Here is an 18,377-nt window from a genome sequence, read left to right on the forward strand (position 1 = left end):
CCAAAGATGTCTCAGGAGCACAGCTGAGCTCTACCTATATACCGCAAGCTTTTTTCTAAATTGGCAGGTTTTCATGAAGTGGTTAACCTGACCGCCAGCCAGCACTCGTGCTTTATTCATGTCACGTATTTTGCTCTTAGGGACTGGAGAGAAAAAAGAAGAAAGTTAAAAACAAAACAAACAAACAAAAAAAACAATCCCCACCATAACTGCATCTCACTAATGTTTGCCATTGCTTTTGTGCTAAATAGGGGCTGTCACTCACAAGCTTGTCTACAAAACAAATAGCCTGCATCTTTCCCAGAAGCCTTTCAGGTTTCAGCCAGGTTTTTGGCCGTTTGTCTGTTTAAAAACTAACCAGATTTTCCTTTTCTTTTATAGCCAGTTTGCGCTGACACTCATACTAAATCAGACAATAGGGGGGGAAAAAAAAGTCTCCAAACTTGGGAGAGTTGATAGGGGTTAGTGCAGGGTTATAAAATTCATCCACTCCCTCAAGTCTCTTTTTGCAAATTTTTTTTTTTTCCATTTCTGTTGAGAGATGCTTGTCCTGAGGGCCGGATTAAATTACACTGTGAACGACAGGGCTTCCACGAAGCACATCCATTCTGCTATAGCACGCCATATTGGTTTAGTGGCCCGCGGCTTCATTGGCTATTGAATGATTTCAGCGTATATACTCACTGGCTACTGTGGCGGATATTAAAGTCATCTACCATGAAGTCATCTGACATGTGATTTCCCACTGTCATTGTGTCCAGCCTGAACGTCCACAAGAAGTAGGGGAGATGGCTGCTAATGGATTGGACAGTGTCTTTAGGAGACAGAATGTAAAGCGGAAGGAGGGAGACTGAGAGACAGAGAGGGAGAGCTAGTTACATTTCTGCATCTGATAATTCATCTCTGGCAGCATCATCGTCATCATCAGCGTGATGACCGTGAGGGGAATCTTTTTAATGCCCTAGCACCACAAACATACAAGACCTGTTCAAAAAAAGTAACCAAGTGGCAAAATTAAATCATAACTGGAAAGTTTTCTCAAAATATAACCTAATAAATAAATACAATATACTGACATGTATTAAAAGTATCTCATTTAAGAAGTTTTATTTATTTTGCTATATTAATTGCATTTTGACTTAACATATTGTTATCTTCTAATACTCAATGAGAAACTAAATGCTACAGTAACTGGGGACCTCCAATCATATTTACACATCAGCACCAGGGCACTGACTGCAATATCTTACAGTAACCTTGAACTGAAGTCAACTTTTCAGGCATATTTCCCTCATGTACTGTATGCTTGGAAGCCAAGTTTTTATTTATTTATTTATTCCAAAACACCAAACTTTGTCCAGATGCTGGCCAAGTTTTGCCTGCAGTTTGTTTTACAGATAATCCTCCAATAACTCCATTCAAACAGATGGGAAAACTGTTTCTTTTCACTCTGACACTCTGTGTTTAGTATTTGGTAAAGTGACACGACTAAGCAATAACAATAAGCTGTTTTTTGTAAAGTGAACTCCCTGTGTTGCAAACATACCTATCAGCTTATCGGCTGTGTTGACTAATGTGTTTACAAAACCTTTTTGCAATATAATCAAGAGGGAAAAAAACATCCGTCCTACTTAAACCAATCTTCCCTGCAGATGGAATATTTGCTCGCATTTTAGGAACTACACTGCACAATATCCAGTGAATGTACACTCACATTTAATAAATAAATCTAGTTTTATTGGGTTTGCAGAAAAACCAGAAAAGATGCACATTCTCAAGCATCAAAGTTTTCTTGAGGAAGGTGCTGAATCCTTGAGAACTTTTAATGTGCCTGCCATTTTCACATGAAATGACAAATACTCTTATAGGGTGTGCAGATAAAGTCCAGTGTGGATACAAATAACAGCTTTACAGATGTTGTTTATTATCATTTAATCTGAGTTAGAGCTTACAGTATAGAGCTAAACCCCAGTTACAAAAAAATGGTGTTAGTGGACCATGAGCCTGACAGGATGGCACGCACGTCATTTCTGCAGCAGAGACTGAGCTGGCCAAGTACAGTAAGCAGCAGTTTTAATAACCCTCGTGCAGCATTTTCTCTTAGTATTAATACTAAGCCTTCTGTAGGAATATTTTCAGTGTTACAGCTGCAGTAGTTTGTCAATGTCTCATACCATCATTCTTATTTAATGAAGTGAATACACTGCTTAGTTCTTTTTAATGATAACGATGATATTACGTCCTTTAATTTCTGAGATGCGGATGCCTATTCAACTATGAAACAATCTTGCTAATATTTAACTTGACTGTTGTTATGACAAGATTTTGCGAGTTACCTTGTGACAATATCTCATTGTTGCTAATGATGAGAAAAAAGGGGGGGAAACAAGACTGCTGTCAAATTTTGTGCAGCCGTGAGTAAATACTAATTAAATTCTAGATCATACTGCATCTTTTTTCTTATTTTATTTTATTTTTTATAAAGGACACCTAAGCATTGGCTGTGCCAAAATTTTGTGATTCATTTCGAGGCTTGAAAAAGTTGACTCAGTTTTACATTTGGGATTCGTGAACACACAAATAATTTTATGTAGTAAGTAATTTTAAGTAGGTTTTAAAAACAAACAAAATTTCCCCATCTTACTCTGTAAATACACTGTACTTGCCATATTATGCACTGCTCTAACTTTGCCTTTTTACATTTTTTATTATCTATTATATAGTGCATCATGGATGTTCCCCTATTCAACTGCCCTCTTATATTATCTATAAAAATGTGATAAGGACTGTTCTCCCTTCCCTATTTAGAAGAAACAATAAAGACCAGCAAACATCGCAGGGAATAGTCCCAGTACCGGCCTTTTAATAGTAGACTGGAATTTCCTGGAAGTTGCTTTTGTCAGCTGAATGGCTCCAAAGGTTATGCAGTGTTGCTCAAGCTTCTCTGTGCCATCAAAATCCTGAAAGGAAGCCACCCGTGTCAGACTCTTGCTGCTGCTTCATGATGTAGATTGGTTAGTCGAGATGATGCTTGTTCACGGACAGCAAAGAAAACTAGCCAATACTTGGGCCAGCCATCTTAACTGTCCATAGACAGGCCGGCACTGTTAGACTGTGAAGTAGGAAGAGTTGCTGGAATGATACTTCCCTGCAATCACTGGTGCAAAGACATACGGTTCTGAGTAATAGTAGGAATGACATAATTAAGCAGTCATTTTAGATATTTAATAATTTATTTAGTTTCATTAACAGCAAAGGCTCATTTCAAGATATTTGAGACTGGTCTGTAGATTTAGACCAGTGTTAATTTGGCTCATGAATTAGTCTAATGCAAGTTAGACTGTGTACAAAAATAAAGAGACTAATTTCCTCCATATATTTTTTTCCTTTATTGTCACACTCTTCATAGAATTTTCCGGGTTAAACGTCTTTGTGACTGTTGAACTCTTCAAAGACTTCTGCTAGGCTAAGCAGAGCTGACCAGCGAGAGACTGTCGATCAATAAGCCAATTTATTCTTCAGTGGAAAAAAAAGTCTCCATTTATCATCGCTTCATAGTCCTGCTTGAGAAATCTACATCTAGTTTTAACCAAACAAACAAAAACAAACCGTTTATTTAAAGTGATTAACTATGACCTGCTGTTCTGCATAAAGTTACATGGACTTGTCCTTGTAGTCTATTTGACTGTAGATGTATAGTGCAGCATAGCCAACAGAGAAAATCTTAGGCATCATTACCCACTGAATCTGGCTATGCTGCATAACTGCACTGAACCGAAATGTCAGTGTGTCCCAAGGCAAAGGTCACCATCCATGAACACACAAGGCTGAGGTAAGCAATACTGTGAAGGCGCTCGTGTACTTGAGATATAACAGTTTGTCATGCACCCCTGATAAAAAATGTATTCCCAATCAATATTTCTCAGATTTGTACTCATTTTGAGTAAGCAGTGTCTGACTCCATACACAACAGAGGCCTTATAGATAAACAGTGTTGACACACAGTATCAGAATATTAATCTTTTCCTTTCTCTATTAACGTTCTGTAGCCAAATGACCGGAGGGACTGGGGGATGAAAAATTTGCCCTCAGTGATGTGATTGATTTGCTATCTTGTTTGTAGATGAAAATTAAGATGTCAAATCATATTCCTGCAGAGAAAATGCCCGTTAATGCTGTTTTCGCCCTATGAGTTTGATGCAGGTCGAGGGTTGATTTGTTGCATCTCTGATAAAATTAGAGAGAGAAGAGACAGGGTTCTGCTGTCATCTGCTTCAAGAACAGAAACGGCTTAATCAACGCTAGCAGGACAGAGGGAATTTACTAAAATGGAGGTCATAATTCTTCATTTTAGTTGGTGTCAGCCTCTTTTCTCCGTTTGAGGCAGTTGATTAGAGACATAAGAAAACAAGAGTTGGTCAGAGGCCTTATCTTTTGTAGACAACACTTAGCCCCTATCTTTACAAGTCAACACAAAACCGAATTATCAGAGTGGTTGTGTACATTAAATAAAGTTTAACGGATTCAGTAAGATGCAGGATGGAGATTATCCTAATGTTGGTCACTTAAGCAACTCAGCAAAATGCAGCATTAGCCGTGAGCGAGTTTACAGATCTGACGTGTCTGCCTCTATGAAAGACAGACAGGATAAGCCAGGACAGTGGGAGCACTTCTTGGGTCACAGTTCACGGAGCAGTCTCGGTTTAAGTGAAATCCATCTCCCTGAATGCTGACGCAAGTACAATTTTTGAATATGGACACAACCCACAATCGTGCATTTGAGTGATTTTAATCGAAAATGGCAGATATCCAACATCACTGGCACCTCATTGGAAGAAACGAGTGAGCAGATTTATGATGTTTTTAGGCAAGATTTGTGAAGAAAAAAAAAAAAAAAAGGAAACTACTTGGTGTGACAAAGCAGTGGCAGACTGGCAGTTAAAAAGAGATTTTCTTGCCATTTGACTTGCTTGCCTGCATAGACTGGAACCGCTTCTCACAGAAAACACAATCAATAACATGTTTGTGTCTTATCTTGTGGTTATTACAAAAATGCAGAGTCCTTTGGAAAGCCTGTGCCTGATATCAAATGAACACTTGCTTAATGGTTATCAAAAGCCAGAGTGTGGTGGTGATTATACCCATGCTGTATTACAAAATGAAAAAAACATTTAGTAAAGTTTCAATCACTCTACAGATGCCTGCAGGCCAAAATGCAAAAATTCTAATGCAACGTAAGACTAAGACCGATTATAAATAGTGAAATAACACACAAGAAATAACATTGGATATTTATAAGACTTTTTCACAGAATCTCATAAGGCATATTTCAGCTTTACTAGACTGCTACATGCACACAAAGCTTTAACGGATTCTTCAAGACGTGGACTGTAGCGGTCTTGTGATTGACCATAAATCCTGTGATGCGCCATGATCCTTCAAGCCACTCTGGAAAGGAGAGAAAAGCAGAGGCAGAGCAGGAAACAGCAGCTGCAGAAAAATGGCATTAATGGCAAAAATGAAATAAAGGCGGGGGATGGCGTATGTGCTCTGTGTTTTTTTTTTTTTTTTTCCCGGAGCTGTGGAAGAGTTGCTAATAATGATAAAGAGTCAACTCCGTTCCATTTCTGGTGCAAGGAGGTATCCTGCATATGGACAGCATCATCCATTCAAATGACATATCAGGGCTGTCATTGGCATTCAGAAATAATCTGACAACACAGAGTAACGTGGCAGTTGCACAAATGCACACGCACTCATGTACATTTTGCATAAATAAACATGGACAGATGCACATAACAGACACCCAGATCCCCACTGTCTGGAATGCATTATTATAATCCTGATAGATGGCTAGACATTCCACCACTATCTCCCTGGTTACTATATCATTTATTGTCTCTCTCTTATATCTCATTTCCTCCTTGGGGTTTTGGTACCATACTCCCTGCTATACTGTAGACACAGACATATAAAGGTGGACATGGGAGGGTGTGCTGTCACTCACTGGTGTGCATTTGAGCCAGTTAGAAGCATAGAGTTACAGTATATCTTATTAGTCTGAAGCCAGGGCCTTCCACTGAGGGTCTTGTTAGAATAACTTCTTAGCCACAAACACAGTAGGACTGCATGTCTGGAGAAAAATCAGGTGCGAACAGGAGACAAATCAACTGTCAATAACTGAAGTCGAAAAATAGCCACACAGCACACATCATTTGTCCTGTAAGCCTTCAGATCTTAATAACAGAGCAGTGATTTCCACAGTGACCACCAGAAGATTTATTAGAGGGCCCAGATTTAGCAGCTAAGACAGAAGTTGATGTCTGCTCTGCAGAAGTCGGTTCAGATTCAGGGATTCATTTTTATTTTTTTGGAGCCTGCATCTAGCAGCTGCCAATGGCACTGCTTTTTAATTAAGTGGCCTCCCTGTGTCTCTTTGGCACCAGATGAACTAAGTGTTTTTGCCTCCCATATTGCATGACACAGACACATAACATACATGTAATTCTGTCAAAATAATTAACATCCATAAATATTTTGTTGAGTACTCAAATGATCATATGCCTACCTATAAGAGATTGTGGAATGACTTGGGAAATTTTGAGATAATAACTTGAAATTTTGACTTATGGATGGCAATTCTTTTTTTTTGGTTAGTGGCAAGCTTTTTGGAATTTCAGGCATCCATTTTTTAAAAATAAATTCAAAACAATCAGTTAGCTAGCCCGTTGGCCAGACATGGTTAGCAATAGACGATGAGTGAAGTCATGGCATACTTATTGACAGTCCAGAGAAAGCAAGGCGAGAGAGAAAAGTCTCTAATCAAGTTATCCAAGTTTTACCGCCCCTAAAGTAGTCATCACAATGCCTGCCAGAAAACAGAGTGGCTGTGAAAAGCCAAGAGATCAGTGGAAAAGTAGGGCAGGCGAGGGCTATGAATCAAAGTGCACAAGGTTCCTCTCAACCCATTATGATTCATGCACCTAACAGCCATCTTCAGGAACTGATTATGAATCCCAAAGTCAAGGACATTCTATCCCTGGCCATTAAACCATTAACACATACAGTACTGTGCAAAAGTTTTGCTAAAAGCAAATTGGGTTTGCTTAACTCCCACTAAGGCTGCCTCCCTTGCTTCTGTCTACGCACGTAATCCTAGACTGAAATGATAATGTTGAGCTGAGGGCTCTTTATGGCCACAGCATCTGCTGCAGGACTCCTTGCTCTGCATGTTTCTGAGGATATTTTTTAATTACATGATGCATAAAAAACCTAAACATCTCTAACCTTTGTATAGTACAGTATATTATTAATCTGCAGGCCACTGTGTTTAATTGCTTATTGCTCGTTTATTTGTTCTCCTTCATTCCTCCGTTGTTGCAACACACACACACACACACACACACACACACACACACACACACACACACACACACACGTACGTTTATTCGCTGGGTGGATACTTAGGCCATAACAATAATATTATGATTCTATGTGATACATTAAGTGCAGTAATGAAACATTGTTATGCACAGACTTATTATTCTGTAACTGCCTTAAAATGCTGAACTCCCCCGTGATTAATAAATCATCAATTTTATTGTAATTTGAGTGCAAAGACATGAATCAGTTGATGAGATTGAAGGGTTTTCAGACTTTCAATCACTCGCTTTTCATTTTCAAGATGACAGAGTAATTTGTTAGTGCATCATTATGTGGTCTTCCACAAAATTATGATGCTGGATGCACTTTGACAAGGAAATAATTGTATCCTTACTATTGAAGTGCTTTGACATTCAGTAGTATGAGGAAAGTATTACACTGTACAATTAGGCATTATTGATTGCATCTAACTTCCTCTTCTTAACTTGTATTTCTCTCAGTGTTTTCTGAATGACTTGTGACCTTGTCCCAATTGCACAAGTGGCAAAAGGAATGACTTTAGTGCACTTCTGCCAAAGACTGAAATACACAAGGAAGGAGCAAAAGGCCAGCTATCACCAGGGGGAGAAGTTTATGTTCCCTCTGATGCATGAATCCAAGCCCTCCTCTTTTACTGCTCCTCGGTTCCCTCATTCCCTCCTATTGTGTGTTCGCTGTAGTAGCATCTGGTTAATGGGCCTCTTCAGTCGATAGTCTCTTCCATCTTCTTACACACACATACTTGCACACATTCTGTGTAAAAAATCAAACACACATACACATTCACAGTCTTTTTTTTTTTTTTTAATCATGTAAATAGATACATTTCTGTTCTTTTAAGTCAGCTGCTTTATAAGCTGTGGGAGGATAAATTCTGAGCAACATTTATCCATTATGTGTATGTCAGTGCATATGGAGATTTTAATGAACATGTATTTAATACAGTATGTGTGCGCTGTTGTTTGCAGCAAAAAGATTACTCTGAACAAGGGAGCAGTTCATTTTTCTTATCGGAGGGGTCGTGTCAGTATTCTCCCTCTCTAACAAAAAATTAAGTCAGTCTCTTAAATTAAAAGTTTTCTTTTTAGTCCAAGATTGTTGCCTTTTCAGTGAAAAATAATAAATGCCAGAAGTAATTTCTGGACTTGGAATAGAAGATTTCTGGGCAGAAAACTGTATAAAAGAAACATGTATAAAAGCTGGAATATAGTTTTTGGAAAGTAATGCTGTGTGTGAATGTTACTCTGTGTGTTTATTTTGCTCCTGGACAGAATTTTATGTAAATTCAGTCTCCTGGACTTTGGTACATACACTCTAAGTTTGTATGGTCTAATTCGCATGGGTAATCCTAGTAAATGAAAGACAAAGCCAATGGGCTGTTTTTCCCTGAGCTGGCAGAATTAGCTAACGAGGAATGCTCGGTGCTGGACACAACATTACAGGCTCTCCAGTGTAACCTCTCGCATCCAGCAAATACGCAGTGATATAAGGACTGGGGCACCATTATTAAAACCAGCTGGAGACTTGACACAGGCTACAGTCATGCTAACATCATGCTACATGTTCACATGATCCTGTACATGTCTATGCACGGTCTGACTGCTGCAACTGAAACCAAGAGACTGCTTTTCTGTTTAACGCTGTTATATAATATAACTGTTATACAGTTTCTTGTCATAATATGATTAGACTAGTGGACATCTGGGTTAAGTAGGTTCAATGGATTTTTTTTTTTTTTTTTTTTTTTTGGTGAAGCTGTACTTGACTAACCGTCTTAAACATACTGGTGAAAAAAGGAAACTTTCTCAGTAAAATGATTTTAAGCCATTTGTTGCTCTGTTGTGTTGTAACCTGCCTGAATGCATTCAGCTTTGTGGTAGCACTGACTCTGGCAATCACCCAGATCTTTAAAATGGTTCAGTGACTATGAGAAGAGCTCGGATGACACAGATTTAATGTTTACAAAATGACATACAAAACTCACCCTGCAATTTTTTTTTGCTCTGTCACCTGCTAAATGATGGATAACCAATATTCTATGTCAATTTTATCCTCTGTATTTAGACAACTTTGCTTTTAGCTTCCTTTTATGACATTTATTGGTTATCCGTCATGTCTGGAATGTAAATGTTCCAGTGAAAGACAAAGGAAATGTGTTTTGTAGATAAAATTTCAGTTACAATAAAGCTTGGCTTGGGCTGTGATTGAAACAATACTTCTCCTAAGCTGCACTGAGCCCACCTGTTTGTTCTTCTGTAATTGGATTCTGCTTCATTCCATTTGCCTTAATGCTGATGCATAATGCAGTGTACTGAGGGAACCGGCCATTACCAGCTAGGGGACAGGGCACGAAGGAGTAACCCGACCTCACTCTCACCAATCCCATCTTGGGACATCGAGGGCCTCTGTCCTTCAAAGCAGCCACTTGCTCAGGCTGGATGGATTGATAGTTGGATTGTGGGCCTGAAGGGAGCCAGAATAGCAGGTGTTGATGTTACAGCCTACAAGAACAATAAGCTGGCCCTCAGCAGCTTGTTAATCTAAAATAAGCAGGCGCTGGTGTGGACAGTTTGTGCCGGGGTGGCAGAATCCTCATCAAATAGCGAGCATTACGAGCTGCTACTGAAAAGAGAATGTAAAGCCAAAGTTCACTGTTTACATTGTAGACAAAAATGTACAGCAGCACATCAGAGTTATCGGCTGCATATCAACGCAATGGCCACACCCAGGATCAGTGCGGTGATTTAATCAGCTCTTGAATATAATGATATATATTAAAGACGGTCATATACTGTAACCATAAAAACTACCGTGAGTAGTTTGTCATATTTAATTATAGAAACCGAATTTAATTACTCGTGGGCATTATTTCCTATCATGTTAGAGGCAGATAACATGCTACAACCAAATCTATAAGCATCCCAACAGCTTCACAAACTTCCAGCATGACAGAGATGCCCACATGCTCTTTGCTGTTTTCATCAGGGCCATACTTCTCTCATGATCAGCTGCCTTTGTTAAGTGGCTAGTGTCGATGGCTGTGACTCAACTCTGCCCACAACACTGATGAAGATAAAACATCTGGAGATGGTGTGTGCCTGCATATGTGTGCACGCTGGAAATGAGAGTATAAAGAAGTGCAGCAATAAGAAGAGTGACATAAATTGTGTGGGTACTGGTGTGTGTATGTGACTGAGTGGGTGAGCGACGCTGGCCAAGGTTCATTAGCGTTCATCGGCTGCCTCCACACCGAAATAATAAGGTCCTCTCTTTTTCTCTCTCTCTCTCTCTCTCTCTTTCCTTCTGCATCTGCTGAATATGAACTGAGCTGTGAAAAATAGTGTCTGATCTCAGGTCACCTCTCCTGTACAGTGATATATGATGGAGATATGGGCAGCAGCTGATGAAGTGACAGCATTAAAATGGTAACGCTGAGGTTAAAAATCAAAAAAGGAGAGAGAAATCCTGATGAGCTGCACAGGAGGGGAGGATAAGTATGCTGCTTGTTTTTGATAAGAAAACGTCATCTAGATCTTAGGGAAAAATCAGGAATAGAGAGCATGCAAATCCAAGAAAAGAACAGGTCAGGCAAGATGGAAAGTCATTAGAAATAATTACAAACTTTTCCTGGCTACAGGGGCAACTCGTAGCTGTTTTTTCCACTGCCTCAACACAAAATAGATGCTTGCACATTCATTGCAGCAATGTGTACTGGGACTTTTTTTTAATGAAGAATATTCTTCAGATATAGAGGCTTAGCAAATAAAAAAAAATGCAATAGAGAGGATAATAGTGCTTGGAAGGAAGAAAAAGTGTTAGATCCTAAAATTGAATCCGCTGGCTTCACTGCAACAGACCTGATCTCCAGAAAACATCAAATAATGTGAAAAGACACCTTAGTGGACAATATGGTCTCACTGGAGCTGAAGGGGATAATAGAAATAAGAACTAGTAAATAGCATGAATGTATCACAGTAGTGTGATACGCTCTTCAAATACTCTCTTCTCCGTTGGTCTGACCCAAGACAATAAAATTTATTGCTAAACTCTTATATGCTATCGTACCATGATGGATGCATGCGGTACTCACCCACTAGGCTTCAGCTGACATGTGTTTGACCCCTATCCTTGGCTACAGGAGACAGCACCTGGTGCCTCAGCACAGCGCCATTAGTGGTCAACCACACACATACACACACAGGTGTGTGCACGCACTCTTGCACACGCTCCCTATGAGATATTTTTAGGGGATGTGATACAACCACCATGGTAGCTAATGCTCAGAGATTCACACCCCATGGACTTGACAGGAAGGGATCCATTTCCTGACAGCAACCGCAAACCATCCACACATGTAGCGCATACTGTACATCTACGCTGTGTGAACTTGGTGCTCCTGAAGGAGCACTGATGTGTTTATATAAAAATATGTATGTACATTTGAAGTATTTCAGTGTTCTGTCTTTCAGTGTTAAAGAGTCTTTAAACAAGTTAAATTGATGGCAATTTGTTGATCCTTATTAAGCCAATACCAATTGTAGAATCTCAAAATGGTACAATTAAACTGAGCAAAGCACTCCACTTTCCCTGGAGACTTCCCTAACACATCTGTAAATACTCTCCAGCTCTAATCCCACAAGAACCACAACTAATGCCATAAAATCCACTTATGAAATCCACTATTAAAGTTTTTGTTTTTTCTGAATAAATCACCTCAGTTCTAATTGATATCTACAGGAAAAAAAAAAACATCATAACATAATAATGATTAACGGGTGGCACAGTGGTGCGGTGGTTTGGGGGAACATGCTGGAAATTGCATTTTCCCCATGACTGTGTGGGTTCTCTCTGGGTATTCCAGCTTCGTCCTGCAGTCGCAAGACTTGCATGGGGTTAGTTTAATTGGTGATTCTAAACTAGTTGTCAGTGTGACTGTCAACGTGTCTCTCTCTGTGTTAGCCCTGTGAGAGACTGGTGGCCTGTCCAGGGTGTACCCCACTTCTTGCCCTATGGCAGCTGGGTTAGCCCTGAATTGGATAAGCAGAAGAAGATGGATGGATGGATGGATGCAGCGTCATAAAAATTCTTTTTACACAGTTGCATTGGATTTTTTTATTGTTTAGTGTATATATAATACTATACTGTATTATAATTATTACCTGTGTCTGTTGCATTTTTTTCCAGCCTCCACCATTGCTGAAAATGGGAGAAAAACCTGCCTGAAGCTCAAAGTTTTTGTCCGACCAGCAAGTAAGTGCAACGCAAGGCTTTTGTAATCGAGCTTCTTGAAGGAGCCGTTTGGACTGAAAAATCAAAGCGCTTTATGTCCACTTCTCTGCTTACCTCACTACCTTTAGCTCACTGTTCAACATACCTTTTTCACTTATCACAGGACTTCTTGATTTCAAAGATATTTTTTTTTTTTCAAGCAAAACATGAAAATGATGATAAACAATCACATCAAATGAAATCATCTGAATGTTGCCATGAGCTTTGTTGCTTGAAATATTTATTTCGAGGGCTGAGGAGGGGAGGGCTACAAATGTCGCTAACCTATTTGGCACATACCTCTAATGATTTCTCATTCTCCCTATTTTCTGTTATAGACAGCTGTGTGAAAACTATAGGTGTACATGACCGCGTTTTTGATGTAAACGACAAAGTAGACAATACATTAGAACCACGAGGTTAGTATGGCTTCCTGCTTTTTTTGATTCTCTTCTGTCTGACTTCCATCTATCTGTATGTGTGTATCTTTTTCTGTGCCTCTTTCATTTATGATGCTGCTCTGTTCTTCCCTATCCCCGTGTAATGCTTCTCTTAAGCTGATTTTTCTCCAGATTTTCAAAGTGGTGTCATGTTACTGTTGCTGCATAGATGATATAAATTGCTGCTCATGTCGTATCCCCAAGTGTATGTTGTGGTCAATACCACAACATACAGTCTTTATTTTTACTACTATTTTTACTTTTCAGTATTTTAATGAACAAAAAAATAAATAAATAAAAAACGAAAGTTCTTAAATAATATGAATGCAGTAGACACAAATTTTAATCTTTTTCTTTAGTCTTCACTGAGTTGCTGTTGGCTCTGCAGCACAGCATTGATTATTTTCTGTGCTCAGAACGCACAGCAGCTTTATGTCTTCATATATCAGCCTAACCCAGTCTATGAACTGAAACACTCCACATCACCCACATGCTGTTGTCTCATTCCCAGCATCAGCTCACAAGGTCTGAAACAACAGAAAGAATGGCCATATATATATATATATATATATATATATATATATATATATATATATATATGAGATCACTAAAAAAGAGGATTCTTTCATTTGAAAATAAGATCTACTGCATTCTGAAATTGCTTCGCTCTGAAGATCACAGATTATGATACTAGCACCTAAATAGCACGCACACACACACCAACAGACAGAGCAATGCTACATCCTAGGGCATGTTTGATACCCATCTGCCTCTCCCCCCTTTGCCCACCTCAAAATCCTGCCTGCATCCTGAATGGCTGCCTCTCATCTTGCAAGCTTCTTTTGGCTCATTCCCTTGTTATGCCTTCCAAACGAGAAACATGAAAACATTCATCCGTCATCTGTTGTCACCCTGTCCCTGCCCAATTTCTCTCTCTCTCTCTCGCTCACAAACACACACACACACACACACACACACACACATACACACAACTTTGTATAGTTATGTAACTGTCCAGTCCTCTGTTCTGTCTATCTGTCCTTTGCTGTGCATGGTTCAGCTCCTTTCCCATGGTGCGGTGGGCACATGGCTGCTCACAGATACTGATGCCACTGCCAGAAAAACACAGGGGGCAGCTCACCTGGGAGATGAATTCAAAATGTTTCTGACATTGAGAGTAGAAACATTATATAGCAACTGAAGTTCATATGGCAACTCAGACTTTACGACACAAACCCAAACATCTCAGCTTTTCACCAGTTCTTACAATACAAATGTAAATGCACTGCCCAGGCCCCCCACCCCCAAAAGAGAAATATCACACTTAATACACAGTATTTTCTTGGACCACCTTTAAGCACTGATGACTTTTTTGGCTGGGTAGTGTATGTGAGAATGCATTCACTGCATAACCTTTTTTTGTGTGATGGACTGTACCATAAAAGCCTGTACCATAAAATTCACCACTTTTTCTTTCTTTCTTTCTTTTTTTTTTGTTTGAATCCTTTTAGATGATACCAGCCATGAACCGGCTGAGCCTTCACGGAGTGAAACAAATGCCGTTCCACGCCTCCAGAAAACAAGTCCACTTCTGGCTTCAATGCTGGTCTGCCTAGCAGCACTCTCCACTTTATAGCGCCTCCCTCTCTCCTGGAGGTCATTTACACCTAGCGTGGCCTGAATCTGCCCAAGGCTGCAGGGTAGGGGGTGGGATTTGGGTGGATTGCATTTTGCTTGTTTGGGCATAAAAGCAGGCTTCTCAAGGAACCCTCTATATTTTTTTCAGAAAAAAAAAAAAATATTTAAGTGGTCTTTCTCCGTCTGTGAGTGAACAAAGTTGATGTTAGAAGTGGGAGAAACAGTTCGCCCTCTTAAACTTTCAACTAAGATGCCAAATCCTGTTTGACACATAGTGATTCTTACTTTCCCGTGACTTTTGATATCCCTTTACATTATGTTTCTGCCATTGCAACACTGTTTACACACACACACACACACGAACACACACACTTTACGTCACACAGACGGCACCGCAGTCAAATACAAAAATTGTTCACATCAACATTCACTAGAAGTAGAGTTTTTACACAGTAGCAGTTCTACTTAGTAGGACAGTGAAGATTCTAGGTCTTAGAAATGACTGTACATACACAAACAGATAATCCCGAGACCTCTCAAGAAGCCTTTCAGAATATATTTCGATTGTTCTGCTGGATCATTGAGAACCACATTTTTGCAACTCTGTTTTTCTAGAGTTAATTTCATGCGAGTATGAATAATGTCTAAAGATGTAGGAGAAGAAGTGTTGTGTTTCAAGCAGGAGTCAGACTATAAAACCTTAGCACTGAAAAATACATGCCTGGCATGCACCTTAGCCCACAGATCTTCACACTGTCATGATTCAAAGACAGTCTGAAGATCATTTATCATTGAGTGTCCAATCGCCCTTGAATAAAGTATTTATGTATTTTGGATAAGCTACTTAAAAGGTTTAGTGAGTGAGTGAGTCAGTGAGTGAGTAAGTAAAGGTAAAACATAAGGAAGTCTGCTCAATAAAACACCTCTCCAAGCATCACTCCGGCCTAACAAAGCAACTAAATTGAAACTTTCTCACCAGACACTTTTTTTTTTTGTTTTTTTGGACTGCTATCAGGATAAAAAAAAATCAATACCTTCTCAAAGATGATCACACAATTTCACAGCAACAGTCACAATCATTTTATACAATGTTTACTGAGCTGGGCAGCAATTTGTTCTCTCTATTCTGTTTGAGAATTAGTCAATATTAACACTCCCATAAACATTTGCTTCCACAGCTTTTATTCCCCTCTCTATTGACTGATAAAAGAATTGTTTGAAAATGATTTACAGCATTACTTTTTTCATATCTGTATTATAATAATAATACAGCTACTGAAACGTTAGGATTTTGTAGTTTGACATCAACATGAATAGGAAAAGTCTTGAGAAACATTTTATAATAGTGCCATACTTTTTTCTTGGATCCCTGCCCCATTAATATAATAACTCTATTGTTTAAGGTATGGTTACGTAAAAGTTTGATGCTTCTTAGAACCAATTCATTGCATTAGTCAACTAATGCATAGCTTGTGTTTGCTGTGTGAACAACAACAACAGCAAAATTCCATTAAATTCAAGGCAATGCACCACTCTATTTAGTCTGGCCAGGTTTGTGTTAGCACTTAAATTGAAAAGAATTCACTGTGAAATAATGATATTTAGCTTCCCTCAACTCCCACAGATGCACAGTGGTGAGTTAGCATAACAAGGCTTTTGTGTCTTTTTTTTTCAGACTGACTTATTTCTATAGCTTTTAAAGAAGTCTGAACACACAGAAAACTTGCTGAAACTGACTTCCCTTCAGAGCCAGGTTATTGTACAAGAAAGAGGGCACCGATTGGTTTGGGGAAAAAACAGATTGAAAGTGAGAAAAAGAGTAAGAAAAGGAGCACGGGAGCAATTGCGTGTCCACCTTCAGCTCCTTGTGTTACTGGCTTAAGTGACTCTTTAATGAGGTTCAAAATGACAGGCATGTGGACCCCATGTTGTGGCAAGGGGAGTTATTTCTGGTATTAAAAATAGATGCTGGAAGGCCAGGGGGGGTCTCGGGAGGGGGGGGGGGTGTAGATTTCCACCGTGGGGGGGGGTTTAAAGCCCCGATGACCTTGCAGTTTGTGAGAATCGGCGAGTGAAGGAGAGAAAGAATTAAAATCAGAGAATCGCACGCACGGGGAGATAGAAAGACATGGGAGGGAGCTGAAGGTAGTGTGACTAGAGTGCCTAAAAAGTAAAAATGAAAATCCAAACAAAGTAACAAAATAAAAAAATAAACCCATTCAACACTACTGGGGGAAAAAAAAAACCACCTTTTCACTGACAAGCATATGTTCAGTAACATTCAGTCTCAAAGGCACATTGTTATGTTTGTTTGCTTTGTGGCTGCCTTGTTCTGTCTTTATTCCTAGAAAGACTGCCTTTGCCTTTTGCCATTAGTTTTTTTTTTTTTTTTTTGGGTTATGGTAACAATGCTATTACAGTGGAATAGCAGCTCAGCTATGAGGAGTGACAGGAGACATGCCATTTAATGAGGTACTAATTTTCAGGATAACACCACAGGGAATGAGCACTGCATAAGATTCAAAATGGACGCTTGTGAGCAGATTAACAGTAGACTTTTTTTTTTTAAATCAGAAACCAGCTTCAATTGTACTCCTTATTAATTACTTAATTACCAATACTATTTGTCATTATTGCAATCATTGTCACGATTTATTCTGTACACACCTTAACCTGGGAAATGAGGATCAACTTATATACTGGATACTGTGTATCCTGAGGTAGTCAACCATAAAACATGTAGTGTTAGGTTAGTATCTGTTTTGTACCTTTCTGGAGGACAAAAGAAAAAAAATGAGATACATCATTGTTAAATCTGTATAATTATTATTGTTATGATGATGATGATTATGACTATTATTATTAGGAAACTTCTTGATGTAAATAGTGTTTGATATTAAAGTATTAATTTGGTTCTTATGTCTTTTCTAAAAAAACAAACACCATATTATCTCGGGGTTTTGCGGAGTGTGTACTGTCCTCAAACAACGCATTGTGTGTTTTGATCCTCAATGCCTAATGAAACTTTGAGCTAATACACAGCGGAAACCTGTGGGCACTGTAAATGTATCAGTGTGCAGCAGGCTGGACTTTAGCCAACAGGAGGCTCATCTCTTACATGTTTCAAACCACTCACCAACCACCATGTCGTCACGTAAAGGTCCTGCCTTGATAAGAAACATTTGGGACTTAATGTTTGGCCTCTTTGTACTTTTTTGCCTTCAGTGTTTGAAAGCATGTTGGTCAGCTCTAAGATCAGCCACAACTGGACTGGATGGCTCGAGAAGGATCTCATCGGTTTCATTATGTGGCATGCGCATGAACTTGATGACATGTTTTTAAAAAAAAAAAAAAAAAAAAAAAAAATCATTTTTTTTAAAAAAAAGTTTTCTTCTGCTGTTATTTTCTTTTCCTTTTAAGATGTATTAGAGTTTCTGATCATGTTCATGTTGTGTGTGGTTTTTTTTTTTTTTTTTTGCATCCCCATTTGAGTGATGTCATTAAACTGTGTAGTTACACAAGACAAATGTACATAACAAAAACAATTTTTGTGAGGTTACAGTGGGGTCGGTCATTTTGTAGTTTAAAAGCAATTTTAATTATTATTAT

The 18,377-nt window shown here is 39.0% G+C and overlaps 1 protein-coding gene across 1 annotated transcript in view; it reads left to right on the forward strand.

Annotated features, from left to right (window-relative positions):
* Positions 1-16,743, forward strand: part of efna5b (ephrin-A5b) — a 95,042-nt gene extending 78,299 nt beyond the window's left edge. Inside the window, exons 3-5 of the mRNA XM_030737770.1 lie at positions 12,607-12,672; positions 13,029-13,109; positions 14,642-16,743. Coding sequence (XP_030593630.1) covers positions 12,607-12,672; positions 13,029-13,109; positions 14,642-14,766 — 272 coding nt within the window. The 3' untranslated portion in view covers positions 14,767-16,743. The remainder of the gene's footprint in view (positions 1-12,606; positions 12,673-13,028; positions 13,110-14,641) is intronic.
* The last annotated feature ends 1,634 nt before the right edge of the window (positions 16,744-18,377 follow it).

Source organism: Archocentrus centrarchus, chromosome 9, assembly GCF_007364275.1.
Source record: "Archocentrus centrarchus isolate MPI-CPG fArcCen1 chromosome 9, fArcCen1, whole genome shotgun sequence".
Lineage (NCBI taxonomy): Eukaryota > Metazoa > Chordata > Actinopteri > Cichliformes > Cichlidae > Archocentrus > Archocentrus centrarchus.